We start from the raw sequence: 12,942 nt of genomic DNA on the forward strand, positions 1-12,942 counted from the left end.
GAGGAGTGGGGGAGGGTGGCAACAGAGGGGTAGTGGAATAAATAAGGAAACAAACAAAGGAAGAAAGGAAACACACACACACACACACACACACACACGGTCCCTATTTGTCCTGTGTAGGTTAAGGCTTCTGTCTGTAGTTAAAGAATAAGTCCCTGTTTGTCCTATGTTAAATCCTTGAAAGTTAAAGCTTCCATTTGTAATGAAGAATAAGTTCCTGTTTCTTAGATCTGACATAAAGTGCAAACCATGGTTTTCAACCTACACTAACTTGCTCCTCCATTTCATTCTGTCTTCCTAGCAGTGTGTAACAGCCAACTCTCTCATACTGGGAACACCATATCTCTCCTATAAAAGGGACTTCAAGAGGCCAGCAGGGGCTGCTCTCTCAAATCCTAACTTGGGGTCAGACAGCCAGCTTGCCAGCAAGTCCCAGGTGCACCTCAAAATAGAGCTTGCTTTAATTGGACAATTGTGGATTTGGTCTTTTTTCCTCAAGATTCTCAGCTTCAACAAATTTCTGAACTCTCAAAAAAGGCAGACCAATTTTACTCCAGCTAACATTTCTACACGCTCACTGGGAGAGGCACAGTGTTAAGTGCTGCAGAGATTAGCAGGGCTTGGATCTGGGCTAAGACTCTGGTTTCAGATAGCATGAGTCTAGTTTCTGCTTATTTTAGCTGTATGATGGAAGACTAATTATTTAAGCTCTTCAAGTTTACCTTCTCTGAAAAACAGGATGATAAACCTCCTCATTGGGAAAACAGGTTTTGCCATAGTGGGGTATTCCCCACTACTCCAACAATGCAGAGATCTAGATGAAAAATTATTTTGTTGAGACTCATGCTGGTGTTAGAGGTGTCAGTGTGGAAATAGCACAGAACATAGTTGAAATGGGACAAAAAATAAAAGAGTTTGAAGTTCTGGAGACCATTCAGAAGGAAGAAAATTTGAGCCAATCAATTTAAAAGTGTGAGTTCAGGAGGTTGCTGATATGTATATGTAAACTCTATAGCCATCTACATTTTTCTTTGATGCTTTTAGATATAGACTGCTTTAGTGGGAGGCTCAATTATTCTGGGTTCTGTGCACCTGGGGCATGTCTAGTTATCAGAGCTAGAGGTTGAGAGGACAGTTGGTAGTTGGAGTCCACAGGGATGAGTAGCAAGACACTATGTCTGCAAGGAATTGCTTTTGGACAGAAAGAATGACATGTATGTACTAAAGTCATTTCCACCCAGATAGAATGAGTTTAGAAATACAGTGGTTGAACAGAATGCTCAGATTGATAGAAATGGGAGTAGGTTTGGAAAGGTTTCAGATCTGGTGCATTCTTTCGGCCCTGGAGGACACTTGCATGTACCTGTGTGTGTGTGTGTGTGTGTGTGTGTGTGTGTGTGTGTGTGTGTGTGCGCACGCACGCACGCACACACACACACACACACACACACACACACACTGGGGAGGAAATAGTAAAAGGTTAAAAACAGGAAGAAGGAATGCAGAAAATAATAGTACATAAATAAGCCTGCAAGTTTTAAATAATAACTGTCTGGCCCATTGTAGAAAAATTTCTGCCAATAAGTTAAGATTTCCTCTTTCGCCGGGCGGTGGTGGCTCACGCCTTTAATCCCAGCACTCGGGAGGCAGAGGCAGGCGGATCTCTGTGAGTTCGAGGCCAGCCTGGTCTCCAAAGCGAGTTCCAGGAAAGGCGCAAAGCTACACAGAGAAACCCTGTCTCGAAAAACCAAAAAAAAAAAAAAAAAAAGATTTCCTCTTTCAAAGGATTTAAATTTACAACTACCACACTATAAAAATGAGGAAGAAATCTTTAAAAATGGAATTTAAAAACATACTGTAAATAGTTTTGAACAAGGAAAATGACACTCTTCTGAGTACTTGCTTTCCAACTCTGCTGAGATCAATTCTCTACCAAGATTGAAAATTACTCCATGGTAATTGATTAAAGCATAGTTCTGTAGGATCAAAACATGCCACAGGCATTTAAACTCATATGGCTGAACAGGATTTCAAAGGATTACTCTGATTCTCTTGGTCAGTTCTGTCCTGCTCATGTCGTTAGCCTAACTCCCATCAGAATCCAGGATTCTTTCAGGTCTGCAGTCAGTGATTTCCCAAGTCAGTGTCCAGGTCTTTGCCCCGGGCCTTTGTTAAATTAAGAAATCTGACTCAAGGAGTTTTCTAGATTCTGGTTAGGCACTTTTCAGAGAAAGTAAGTTTCCTGGAGTAAATTCTTTAGGACTGTGTGGTCATTAGAAAGCAATTGTTTTCCAAGGGAAGGAAACTGAGCTAGCTTTTCTGTTGGGTAGTTTGCAGTGTTGAAACACTCTGACTCACTTTACTGCTTTAATCAACCAGAGCTCTATGAGGAGGTTTTGAAGAGACTCTGGCCAGCTCGAGCATAGCAGACATGGCTCTGGCAGGCCTTGCCCTTCTCTCCATTCCCTCTGCCTTGCTAAGAACCGTTAGATGGCCGGGCAGTGGTGGTGCATTTCTTTAATCCCAGCACTCGGGAGGCAGAGCCAGGCGAATCTCTGAGAGTTCGAGGCCAGCCTGGGCTACCAAGTGAGTTCCAGGAAAGGCGCAAAGCTACACAGAGAAACCCTGTCTCAAACAAATAAACAAACAAGACCAAAAAACAAAAACAAAAAACAAACAAACAAACAAAAACCCGTTAGATTACATTCCTAAAGCTAGACACCAGGGTCCATTGCTGTGGGATGTTCTGTATGGCAAATGTGTTGCTCTGATTGGTTAGTAAATAAAACACTGATTGGCCAGTAGTCAGGCAGGAGGAAATATAGGCGGGACAAGGAGGAGAAGAATTCTGGGAAGAGGAAGGCTGAGTCAGAGACACTGCCAGCCATCACCATGACAAGCCGCATGTGAAGATGCCGGTAAGCCACAAGCCACGTGGCAAGGTATAGATTTATAGAAATGGATTAATTTAAGCTATAAGAACAGTTAGCAAGAAGCCTGCCATGGTCATACAGTTTGTAAGCAATATAAGCCTCTGTGTTTACTTGGTTGTGTCTGAGCGGCTGTGGGACTGGCGGGTGAGAGAGATTTGTCCTGACTGTGGGCCAGGCAGGAAAACTCTAGCTATAGTTCATTCCCTTATTTGGCCACTTTCTTCCCCTGATGCTGACCACCAAAGTCCAGCTATCAAAGTATTGAAGTCCAATCAAAAGTTCCCTTTGGCTCTCCTAATTAACATGCCAATTTCCCTTTTTGCCTTTATAAACCACCACTTGCCTATGGGCAATGTCTGTCTCCTCTCTATTCAGAGGCAGTCCTTTTTCCCTCCCCCTTTCCTCTCTTCCTCCTTCCGGTCCCCTTCTCCCTCATCCTCTAGCTCCTGTCTTTGTCTCTTATTCTCTGCTCTTTGTCCCTCTGGGGCAAATAAATCTCCTTTGTGCTGAGAACTTGGTCTTGGGGGATCATGATCTGACTTTGAGGTCCCCTACAGTTTTCATATGCAAGATTATAGAAGATTTCTGGTAGAAAGCCAAGTTCTCTTGATAATTATACTGGCTAGTTTTATGTCAGCTTGATATAAGCTAGTCATCAGAGAAGAGGGAGCCTAGACTGAGAAAAAATGCCTCCATAATATCTAGCTGTAGGCAAGCCTGTAGGGCATTATCTCAATTAGTGATTTATGGGGGAGGGTCCAGCCCATTATGGATAGTGCCATCCCTGGGCTGGTGGTCCTGGTTTCTATAAGAAAGCAGGCTGAGCAAGGCATGAAGTGCCAGTCAATAGGCAACACTCCTTCATGGCCCTGATATCAGCTCCTGGCTTCAGGTTCCTGCCCTGTCTAAATTTTTGTCCTGATTTCCTTTGATGATGAACTAGGTTGTGGAAGCATAACACATCAATAGTAATGGTGATAGTCTTCATCACAGCCATAGTGACCCTAACTAAGGTAATGACCTTGAGAGAAACTACAGGAAAATGGAAGATTTGTGTAATTGAGGGGGAGGTAGAAAGGACATTTGTTTATTGAATCCTGGAGTCCGTGAAGGGTGGTATTTTAACTGAGGATGCTCTTGGAGGAATGGAGAGCTAATTCCTTTATGACTGTAATTGGGTTTACCTTACCACTCAAACACAAGTGATAAAGTCAGGGACTGTGAACTTCCCAAGGAAAAGTTAGTCAGGCAGACATATCAGGCACTATAGTTGTTATTAATTAGTGTTATTGTATAATTATTAATATTTGTTTATAAAAGGGCAGAGGCAATTCTGAAAATAGCATAAACTTGGTATTTGAACTTCATACTCACTCTAACTCTGGAGTGTTTCAAGTCTAGTTCTAGTGTCTTGATATAGACTTCCCTACTCTCCTCCTTCCAAGTGAGGTCATCTAAAACCACAGCATCATCACATAACACCATCCTTTAGGAAAAGAGACTGTAGGAGAGAGATCTTTGCATAGTAACACAACTCTGACATAAAGTTGACTTAATCATCATAAAAACTCAAGAGAGATGAGAACTCCAGAACAGTGCCTTAGGAAAACTCTACCATGTTGCTCCTAGTTCTGGATTCCTTTCCTTTTTAAAATCAACAGCCATTTTTAAACATTAACGTGCATATGTAATATTCTATGCACACATTACAGCTTTTAATGTTAGCTATAAAGATTTAATACACAATATTCATCCTTACCAAAAAAAAAGTCAAAATGCAAACTTAAAACTTTAAACAAAAGCCCTACTAATTTAAAAAAGTTTGTGTTGGGTACCATTTGTACCACACAGTTAATTTAAACATTTCATTTGGTTGGACATTAAAAAGCAGCAGTAGAAATAAATTCATGAGGGTTTTAAATAGCAGGATAGGCAGTTTTGCCATGCTGGCGAAGTAATATTAAATATAAGTTTTAAAAAAAAAATTAGTTCAAGTCACAGACCTTTTCTCAGTAGGCACCTCAATGCAATGCAATGCATAATTAGCTGCCTTAGATGGCCTGTTTGGACAGGACAAAATCCCTTTCAAAGTGTAACTTTACTGATTTTGGCATAAAAAAGGATTCTTAAGAACAAGATCATGATTTAAAAAGTGTAAAGAGGAACAGAGGAAAGAAACCAAAGCAAGAATAAAGGGGTTTAGTGGCAATCACTAAAGTCTGCATTCTCGGTCACCGAAGAACACCATGCTCCATCTGCAGCAGGGCCTTGCCCCCAAACCTCTTAGCGTAGCACGGACCTAATTTGCTTGGAGGTAGTCTCATCATTCAAATGTTTTGTTGTGTGCCTGAGAGCATTGAGAAGACCTTCTACACTATTAGGAGGTTGGTCCTTTAAGAACTTCAATGCAACTTTTCATATCAATTTTGGAAGTTTTGGCAATGCTCCCACTGGATGGACGTTGTCATAGAGTATTATGATGCCCACCATTACCCTCAAGCAGAACGATACTGTCTTTTCATTGGTGAATCTGATTCTGTATTCCGGACATCTGAATGACTCTGTATGCTGTGGTGCTTAAAACAATCGGTGGTATTTTCTATTGGTAGATTTTTATTCTCTGTTACAAATTTTGTGGTTGTATCACTTAAGGTTCTCAGCATTGTGGTGACCTCAGCATAAAACAAAGACATTCGATTTGCTGATACATCATTTACCTCATTTTCTCCTTCTGCCCCCGCATTATTAATCCTTTTCTTATTTGCTCCTCACCTTTCACTCCCTACCTTTGGTATTCCTATTCCCCAAACTCTCCAATATCTCAGCTACACTTTTTCTCAACGACATCACTTTCATAGAGACTTAAGCCTGCTCTGGTGTTCATAAAAGAACATGTGCCGGGCATGTAGAGCAGAGAATATTCAAGCGGAAGTTGAGACCACTGGTACTTTCACTTACCAGGTAAACGGATTGTTAGTCATTTAAATTCCCCAAGATAAATCTTTATTCCTGCAAACACCAAACCAAACAGAAAAATGCAAAAGAAATTAATGATCTATAAAGCAACCTAAGAGAAGAGTGTGACCAAAACCGAACCTGTTCTTGGCACAGACAGGATACCAGCCCCGGCGAAGGTCCAAAACCAGCCCCATAGCCTGGTCTTGGCATCCAGGACGGTCTCTTGCCGCCCCCTGCTGGGCGCCGCGGTCAGCTTAGCAAGGATTTAGGCACCGCCGCCTGGGGGCGCAGATTCGATGACGTCATCTCTGCGCCCGGCCGGAGGCCGGAAGTTAGCCTTTACTTCCGCCCTTCCATCCTTTCTGGGCTTCTAGAAGCGGAAGTAAATGGTGTCTACCGCGAACTTTGGTATGGAGCGCGAATACAAACTACGGCACGGGTGAGGTTGGGAGCTGCTGCAGTGCTTCTCAGCGGGTCGCGAGGCTCTGTCCTGCAGTGCAGTGCCATAGCAGAATTGCGCTGGAGGGAAGGACAGCCTGCGATGAGGGGTTCCGGTGGTCTCAGTTTAGACCCATCCTCTGCACTTTAGATAGCAAAGGAGCTCGGATTGTGTCAAAATTCGTAACTTTAGGGACAGTGCCCACCCCTTACGTCCTTGTGTATGTGGGGGATTAAGGAGAAAATGTACGTGAAACGTTGAGTTCTGGTGTTAAACCCCATTGTGATTCTGTTACCTTTCCCCCACCTTGCACGGAGGTGGGCGTTTTGTTGCGGTTTTCTTTTCCTGGGGACTGAGAAATGTTTAGTTTGCGGGAGCTAGTGTGTCTCACAAAAAACGTGTCTAGCCTCTTTATTCTCTACCTCGCTGGCGATATTTTGCCTTTTCTTTTCTAGATTGGAGCTGTGATGGTAGAAACGTCTGCTTACCTTTTTTGGAGAGATCCAAAGTCTCCTATCTTAAGACAGATATGATGTGGAGATGTAGTTCTGTAAAAGTCACTACACTTAAATGCTGGGTTAAAAGATTAGCTGGATTGTGGTGCCCCAGTGTCAGTGATTAGCTGTTTTCTTCAAAAGCCCGTTAGCTGACCATCTATGGAACAGAAGGGAACATAAATCCTCCTCCTTAGACCTCGATAGTTACAGTCACCAAGGTTTTCATCATATTCGCTAAATTTAACATTACTTAAGAAAATGGTTTACTTTGAGAGGAAGATCAAAGTAAAATATTCGATATTTGCTTTTTTAAAAAATTGCATTAGGCTATTGTAACCTCTTGCCAGAGGTTACAAATTCAGCTCAACAATCTGTTTTAAAAGGGAGATTGTGTTTATGCAACACTTTGCTTGTACAGCTAGGATTCAAGAAATTGACCCTATCAGAAAGAACAGACAGTTTAACAATATAAATGAAACCCAGAAAGGTGTGAGCGTGTGTGTGTGTGTGTGTGTGTGTGTGTGTGTGTGTGTGTGTGTGTATGTGTGTGAAATAGGAAAGTAGAAAGCACTGGCTGGGAGAAAGGGAATCTAACAAGGGGATGGGCAATAAAAAAATTATGGGGAAAAAAATAGGGCATGTTTCTAATGTAGAATTTAGATTTATGTAAGTTATATATGTATATGCATGTGTGTGACATGGAAGCAAAAGAAGAACTTTGGGAGAAGGAAGAGGGCCAGTGGTGTGGGTCAGTGGTAATGAGGGCAATAAAAGCATGTATCATGTATATGATATAATATATATTGTATTTGTTATATCAGTTAAAAATAATGTGAAGACAGCAAAGACAAAGAGATTAGAATGTGCCAGGATGTTCAGAATAAGATTGCTTTGTTACTCTTTTTGAGCGAAGCTACATGTGCAGTTTGATGATTTTAGGGTTAAGAAAGAGGAAGAAAGTCAAGCCCTCCTGGTGCTTATCTTAAATGGCATTAATCAAAGGAGGGCTGGTTTGGGGCTTCATAGATGCTCAGTTCAGTCCTGGGCATGTTGACTCATTTAGAAGTTAATTTGTTTGAGAATAAGTTATATAAAGAGAAACAAAATCAAATTGTGAAGATCTAACAGAAACCCTAACAGATTTTTTTTTTACCCCTTTGTTAGGAGTCTTGGCATACCTTTTGCATATTTTTGGCTTATCTGTATTAGAATTTCTCTTGAATATTCTGTGGCATATTTATCTGTTTACTATAGTGCTAAATATCTGAAGAGAATTCACTAAAAGTAAAATTTTTCACAGGATAAGACTAGTATAGTTTAAGAATTATACTGTTTTTCCTCTTTATATCCTGTTGGATCATTTTGCACTCTTACTTTTATAAAGCTCTTTATAAAACTTTGTCTGACTGTAATCTGATAGTGTTTAGTTCTGTTCTCCAGCAGAGGTCACCCATGAGTGTCTGGAAGGGAAATGGTACAAGCTAGAGCCTTAGTTCTTTTTGAATGTATATTTTTTCTTTAATTACTTGAGAGTTTTGATCATATTCACCCCCTCGTCCAACTCCTCCTAGATCCACATTCCATGCTATAACCATTCAACTTTGTTCTCTCTCTCTCTTTCTCTCTCACCATTGAGTTCAATTAGAGTTACCTATATTCCTTTGGTTATATGGCCATCATTGGAGTGTTTGACCTACTAGGAGCCACTCTTGAATGAAAAAAAGAAATAAAAGGAGGATATGACTGCTTCTAGGTATGGTGGAGAAAAAGGTTTATTGTAGATATGAGGGAGAAAACAGCCAGAGGCATATGGAAGAGTCCAGGGTGGACATGACAAGTAGACCGAGCTGGGCTGTGTGAGGAGACGGGGAAGGGAGAGGGAGAAAGCAGAACCTTGTGTGGGGGCCAAGAGGCCAAAAGGCAAAAATGCTAAAAAGGATTAAAAGAGCCAGCATAGCCAAAATAGCTGGATTATATAGGGATGAGCAGCTGTGGGGAGGGCAGCCCAGCCCCTGGACTGGAGCATTCAGGATAGGGTTGGGGAATGCCAACCTGTGACAGGTAAGGCCTGAGGGGTGCTGGGAGAACCTGGCAGCCAGGTCAGCTTTGGTATGTTAAATAGGCACCTCAGCCATTTGTCCTAGATTTAAGACCAAACAACCCTTAACTTAGAAAACCAATTCCTCCTCCTTTATGGTGTTGGGGTTCGAACTCAAGTCCTCATGCATGCTGAGCACGTGCTGTACCACTGAACCTACCACTGAACACTCCGTTCCCTCAGTTCTATAATTTTGAAGATGGAGATTAACTTAGAAATATTGCATTACAATCAAGGAAACAATTTGGTCAACTGAGGTGGAGATTGGTGTTGGTAGCTGTTGTCCAGAGATTTGAATAAGCTAGGAATCAATGTGATCCATTAAAGGATACTATAAATCCAGAAAAATACACTAAAGATGGAAACTAGACAATTTGAAGTGTTGTTGTTCAGGGCTGTATTTATGGTTTGAAATCAAGGTGGCCAGCAACAAAGAAATCTAGTGTCTGTGGGAATGGTCAGGTCAGACATCTGACAAGTTGAAAGGCAAGATGTTAGTAAAAATGCCATTTATTAGGAACAAACCAAGATGTAGAAACCACAAAAAAAGAGATTGTGTGTGTGTGTGTGTGTGTGTCGGGGGGAAGGGGGGCTGATTCCAGATAGTCAAAACAGGCACAGTAAAGTAAGAAGAAGATCCAGGGGCAGGGCAGTCTTGTGCAGCAGTGGTGCTATTCCGCTCCTCTTTATGCTGAAGGTGGTAGAGCCCTATGTCCGTAGGTACCCAACAGAAGCAGTGAGGCGGAGTATTAGTGCAGAGCCAGGGAAGGTGAAGGAACAGGCATTTTCTTCTGGAAAAGGCCATTGTATTGAAAGGACCACAATACTGTCATCGGCTATTTAACAAGGCATCCTGTAGTATTATATGTTAACATTGTATGTTGTTTTACACAGCATTTGAAAAGCTTTGGGCTATCTGATGATCATGGCATCAAGGAACGTCTGGTATATGACAAGGAACTTCCTCTTTGGTTCGAGAGGTTGGATGATCCAATATTCAGCAGAAGTTTTCCTCAAATCGATTTCATTGAGGCCTTTTAGTGTGAAATGTGACGGTAAAGACAGGGAGCCCTTGAAGAATGAGGACCTACTGAAGAACTTAGTCACCATGGGAGTTGATGTTGACATGGCGAGGAGACGGCAGCCTGGAGTGTTTAACAGGGTGAGTACAAATGAGCAGGCGCTGAAGATATTCCTTCTTTCCAAAGGAGCTAGTGACAAAGTCATTGGTAGTATCATATCAAGATACCCACGAGCCATAACACGCACTCTGGAAGGTCTTTCAAAACGGTGGGAGCTGTGGAGAAAGATTATGGCATCCGACCTTGAAATTGTAAATATTTTGGAGCGTTCTCCTGAATCCTTTTTTCGATCTAATAACAACCTAAACTTAGAGAATAATATAAAGTTCCTCTGCTCTGTTGGATTGACTAATAAATGCCTCTACCGACTGTTGACCAATGCTCCTAGGACCTTCTCCAATAGCCTGAATTTGAATAAACAAATGGTTGAATTTTTGCATGAGACCAGTATATCCTTAGGTCACAATGATCCCACAGATTTTGTCAGGAAGATAATTTGTAAAAATCCTTCCATCTTAATTCAGAGCACCAAACGGGTGAAAACTAACATTGAATTTCTACAGTCAACTTTCAACTTAAACAAGGAGAACCTGCTGCTTCTGATATGTGGCCCAGGAGCTGGAATCCTAGATCTTTCCAATGACTGTACCAAAAGGAACTACACAAATATCCAAGAGAAGCTGCTGTCTCTGGGATGCACTGATGAGGAGGTGCAGAAGTTTGTCCTAAGCTATCTGAATGTGGTCTTCTTGTCAGAGAAAAAGTTTAATGATAAAATAGACTGCCTCATAGAAGGAAAAATCAGCATTTCACAAATAATTGAAAACCCTAGGGTTTTGGATGCAAGCATAAATACTTTAAAAACTCGAATCAAAGAGTTGGTACATGCTGGATATGACTTGAGGTCATCCAACATTGCTCTCCTGTCCTGGAGTCAGAAAAGATATAAAGCTAAATTGAAGAAATTAAATGAATAGGACAGTACTGGAGGAGTCTCAAGGAATCTTACAGTGTAGTGCTATTCCCAGTTTGGGCATTTCCAAAACAAAAGTTTTATTTTTTTTTTAAATAAATATTTTTAAAAATGTTTAAGATTACATTTATTTGTATGTGTGTTTTGTTTGTATGTATGTATTTTGGGGTGTGGGTGTGTGTGTCTGCATGTGTTCACGTGTGTGTGCATACCGTGGCACATGGGGAGGTTGAGGACAGATTTTAGGAGTTGGGCCTCTGTGCTATGTGGGTGCCAGGGATAGACTTAGTCATCAGGCTTGGAGGCAAAGTGTCTTCACTCACTGAGCTGTCTTGCTGGCTCACAAGTTTTGATTTTCACCACAGACTCATGTATAATGACACTGGATATTTTGTTTTATAGGTCATAAGAACTCAGTGTGTGCTCAAATATGGTCCTTCCAGCTACTCCTTCCTAGTTTAAGTTAACGTAACAGTCTATATATGGTGTAGGCTGTGGCTGCTCTGTCCCTGAATTCTACAGTAGGACAGTGTGTAGAAAGGTTGTATGGAATTTGCTTTCATAGTTTCCGTTCAGCTTTTAACAGTCAATAGACTTGGTTTGAGGACATAGCTTAGTGGGTGAAAGCTTTCTCAGCACATGGAAGGCCCTTGGTCAGAGGCCCAGCACAGAAAAAGAAATTGATGATTTTGTACGGGTTAGTTCTGTTTATTCTCACTGTTTTCAGTCCCAAGATGTTCTTTTATCTCAATATAAATAATTAGGGTTTAATTTCAGAGAGTCATGCCAGTAAAAACAGTAAAATACTGAGTTTTCATCATTTACATTTTTCATTTCAACAACTAGTGTCCTCCCCATGACAAAATGAACTATGGGTTGGTATATTTGGTTTCTTTTATACAGGTGTGACTTAGAAGGTAGAATAATGGCTACTCAAAGATGTTAATATCTTAGTTGCCAGAAGCATGAAGATATGGTACATTGCAGGTATATTAAATTAAAATGTGCTTAAGTATCTCAGCACTTGGAAAGCTGAGGCAAGAGTATTCTGAATTTGAGGTTTATAACCTTGAGACTGTCTCAAAAATGCTTATGTTAAAAGTCTTAAGGAGAGATGATCCTGAATTCTTTGGGTGGTCATTAGGTCATCTAATCAGAAGGCCATTAAAAATGGAAGAAGGGTATATAAGATGTCAGAGGGATAGAATGTAAGAAAGACTTGTCTGCTGTTTTGGGCTTTTATAGAGGAAGGAACCGCCATAGGTAGGGAATGTAGGTGGCTTAGGCACAGATACATTCTCCTTTAGGGATGGCACAGAAGCATTCTCCCTTAGGGCTGATCCTGTTGGCATGTTGAGATTAGCCTAGGGAACCAGTATCCAACCTCTGTCCTATAGCGTAGGAAAATAAGGCCTGCAAGGCCAAGAGATGAGCCAATCTGGAGTCTGCCTGAGGGCCTAGCAACAGGTGCTGTCAGAGGTCCTCACTGTGCCCAGCCAATGAGAGGCAACCACACAATGTCACCAGACGGGGCCCCAGCCTGGGTGCTGGGAGGAGGGTGTATAAGGCTCTCCCCATTGCTGAATATATGAGTCTGCTGGTTGCTTTTCACCTCACTCACATAGTCTGTGTCAGTGACTTCTCACCTTCTCACCCTCTCCCCAGAGAGAGCCCTTAGGACACAGCAACACTGGCACCACAGGAGTAAATTTGTGTTGTTTGTAGATTGTACCTGGCTAGCAGAAACTGTGTAGCAGTTGTGGTTGTAAGTGCCATTGGGTTATACAGGACGAACAGAAGTATAATATACACCCATTGGACATTAAAGACATGGGGGCAGGGATATGGGTGTGACTGCCAGGCAAGATTAATGTTTCAAACAACAGGGTTTGAGTGCCATTGAAGGAGAACCTTTTTTTTTTTTTTTTAATTAGTTTTTTTTTAAAGATTTATTTATTTATT

The 12,942-nt window shown here is 41.5% G+C and overlaps 1 protein-coding gene and 1 pseudogene across 4 annotated transcripts; one reads left to right on the top strand and one right to left on the bottom strand.

The window, feature by feature from the left end:
• Positions 1 to 5,216: 5,216 nt before the first annotated feature.
• On the bottom strand, positions 5,217 to 6,398 carry LOC121828188 (CYFIP-related Rac1 interactor B pseudogene; annotated as a pseudogene).
• Mterf1 (mitochondrial transcription termination factor 1) lies at positions 6,216 to 11,104 on the top strand. 4 transcript variants are annotated; one of them, XM_016005670.3, is made up of 2 exons: positions 6,216 to 6,299; positions 9,820 to 11,104. In XM_016005670.3, the coding sequence occupies exon 2, from the start codon at positions 9,845 to 9,847 to the stop codon at positions 10,982 to 10,984; it is 1,140 nt and encodes a 379-aa protein (XP_015861156.1). In that variant the 5' UTR covers positions 6,216 to 6,299; positions 9,820 to 9,844; the 3' UTR covers positions 10,985 to 11,104. The 4 variants fall into 4 exon arrangements, with proteins under 4 accessions (XP_015861156.1, XP_006987229.1, XP_015861158.1 ...); XM_006987167.4 differs by having other exon boundaries at positions 6,248 to 6,330; XM_016005672.3 differs by lacking the exon at positions 6,216 to 6,299 and adding an exon at positions 6,376 to 6,575.
• Positions 11,105 to 12,942: the final 1,838 nt, after the last annotated feature.

This window comes from Peromyscus maniculatus, chromosome 3 (assembly GCF_049852395.1).
Source record: "Peromyscus maniculatus bairdii isolate BWxNUB_F1_BW_parent chromosome 3, HU_Pman_BW_mat_3.1, whole genome shotgun sequence".
In the NCBI taxonomy this organism is placed as follows: Eukaryota; Metazoa; Chordata; class Mammalia; order Rodentia; family Cricetidae; genus Peromyscus; species Peromyscus maniculatus.

Excerpts from the sequence above, each read along its gene's own strand:
- Mterf1 (XM_016005670.3), top strand. The coding sequence starts at position 9,845 with ATGATCATGGCATCAAGGAACGTCTGGTATATGACAAGGAACTTCCTC.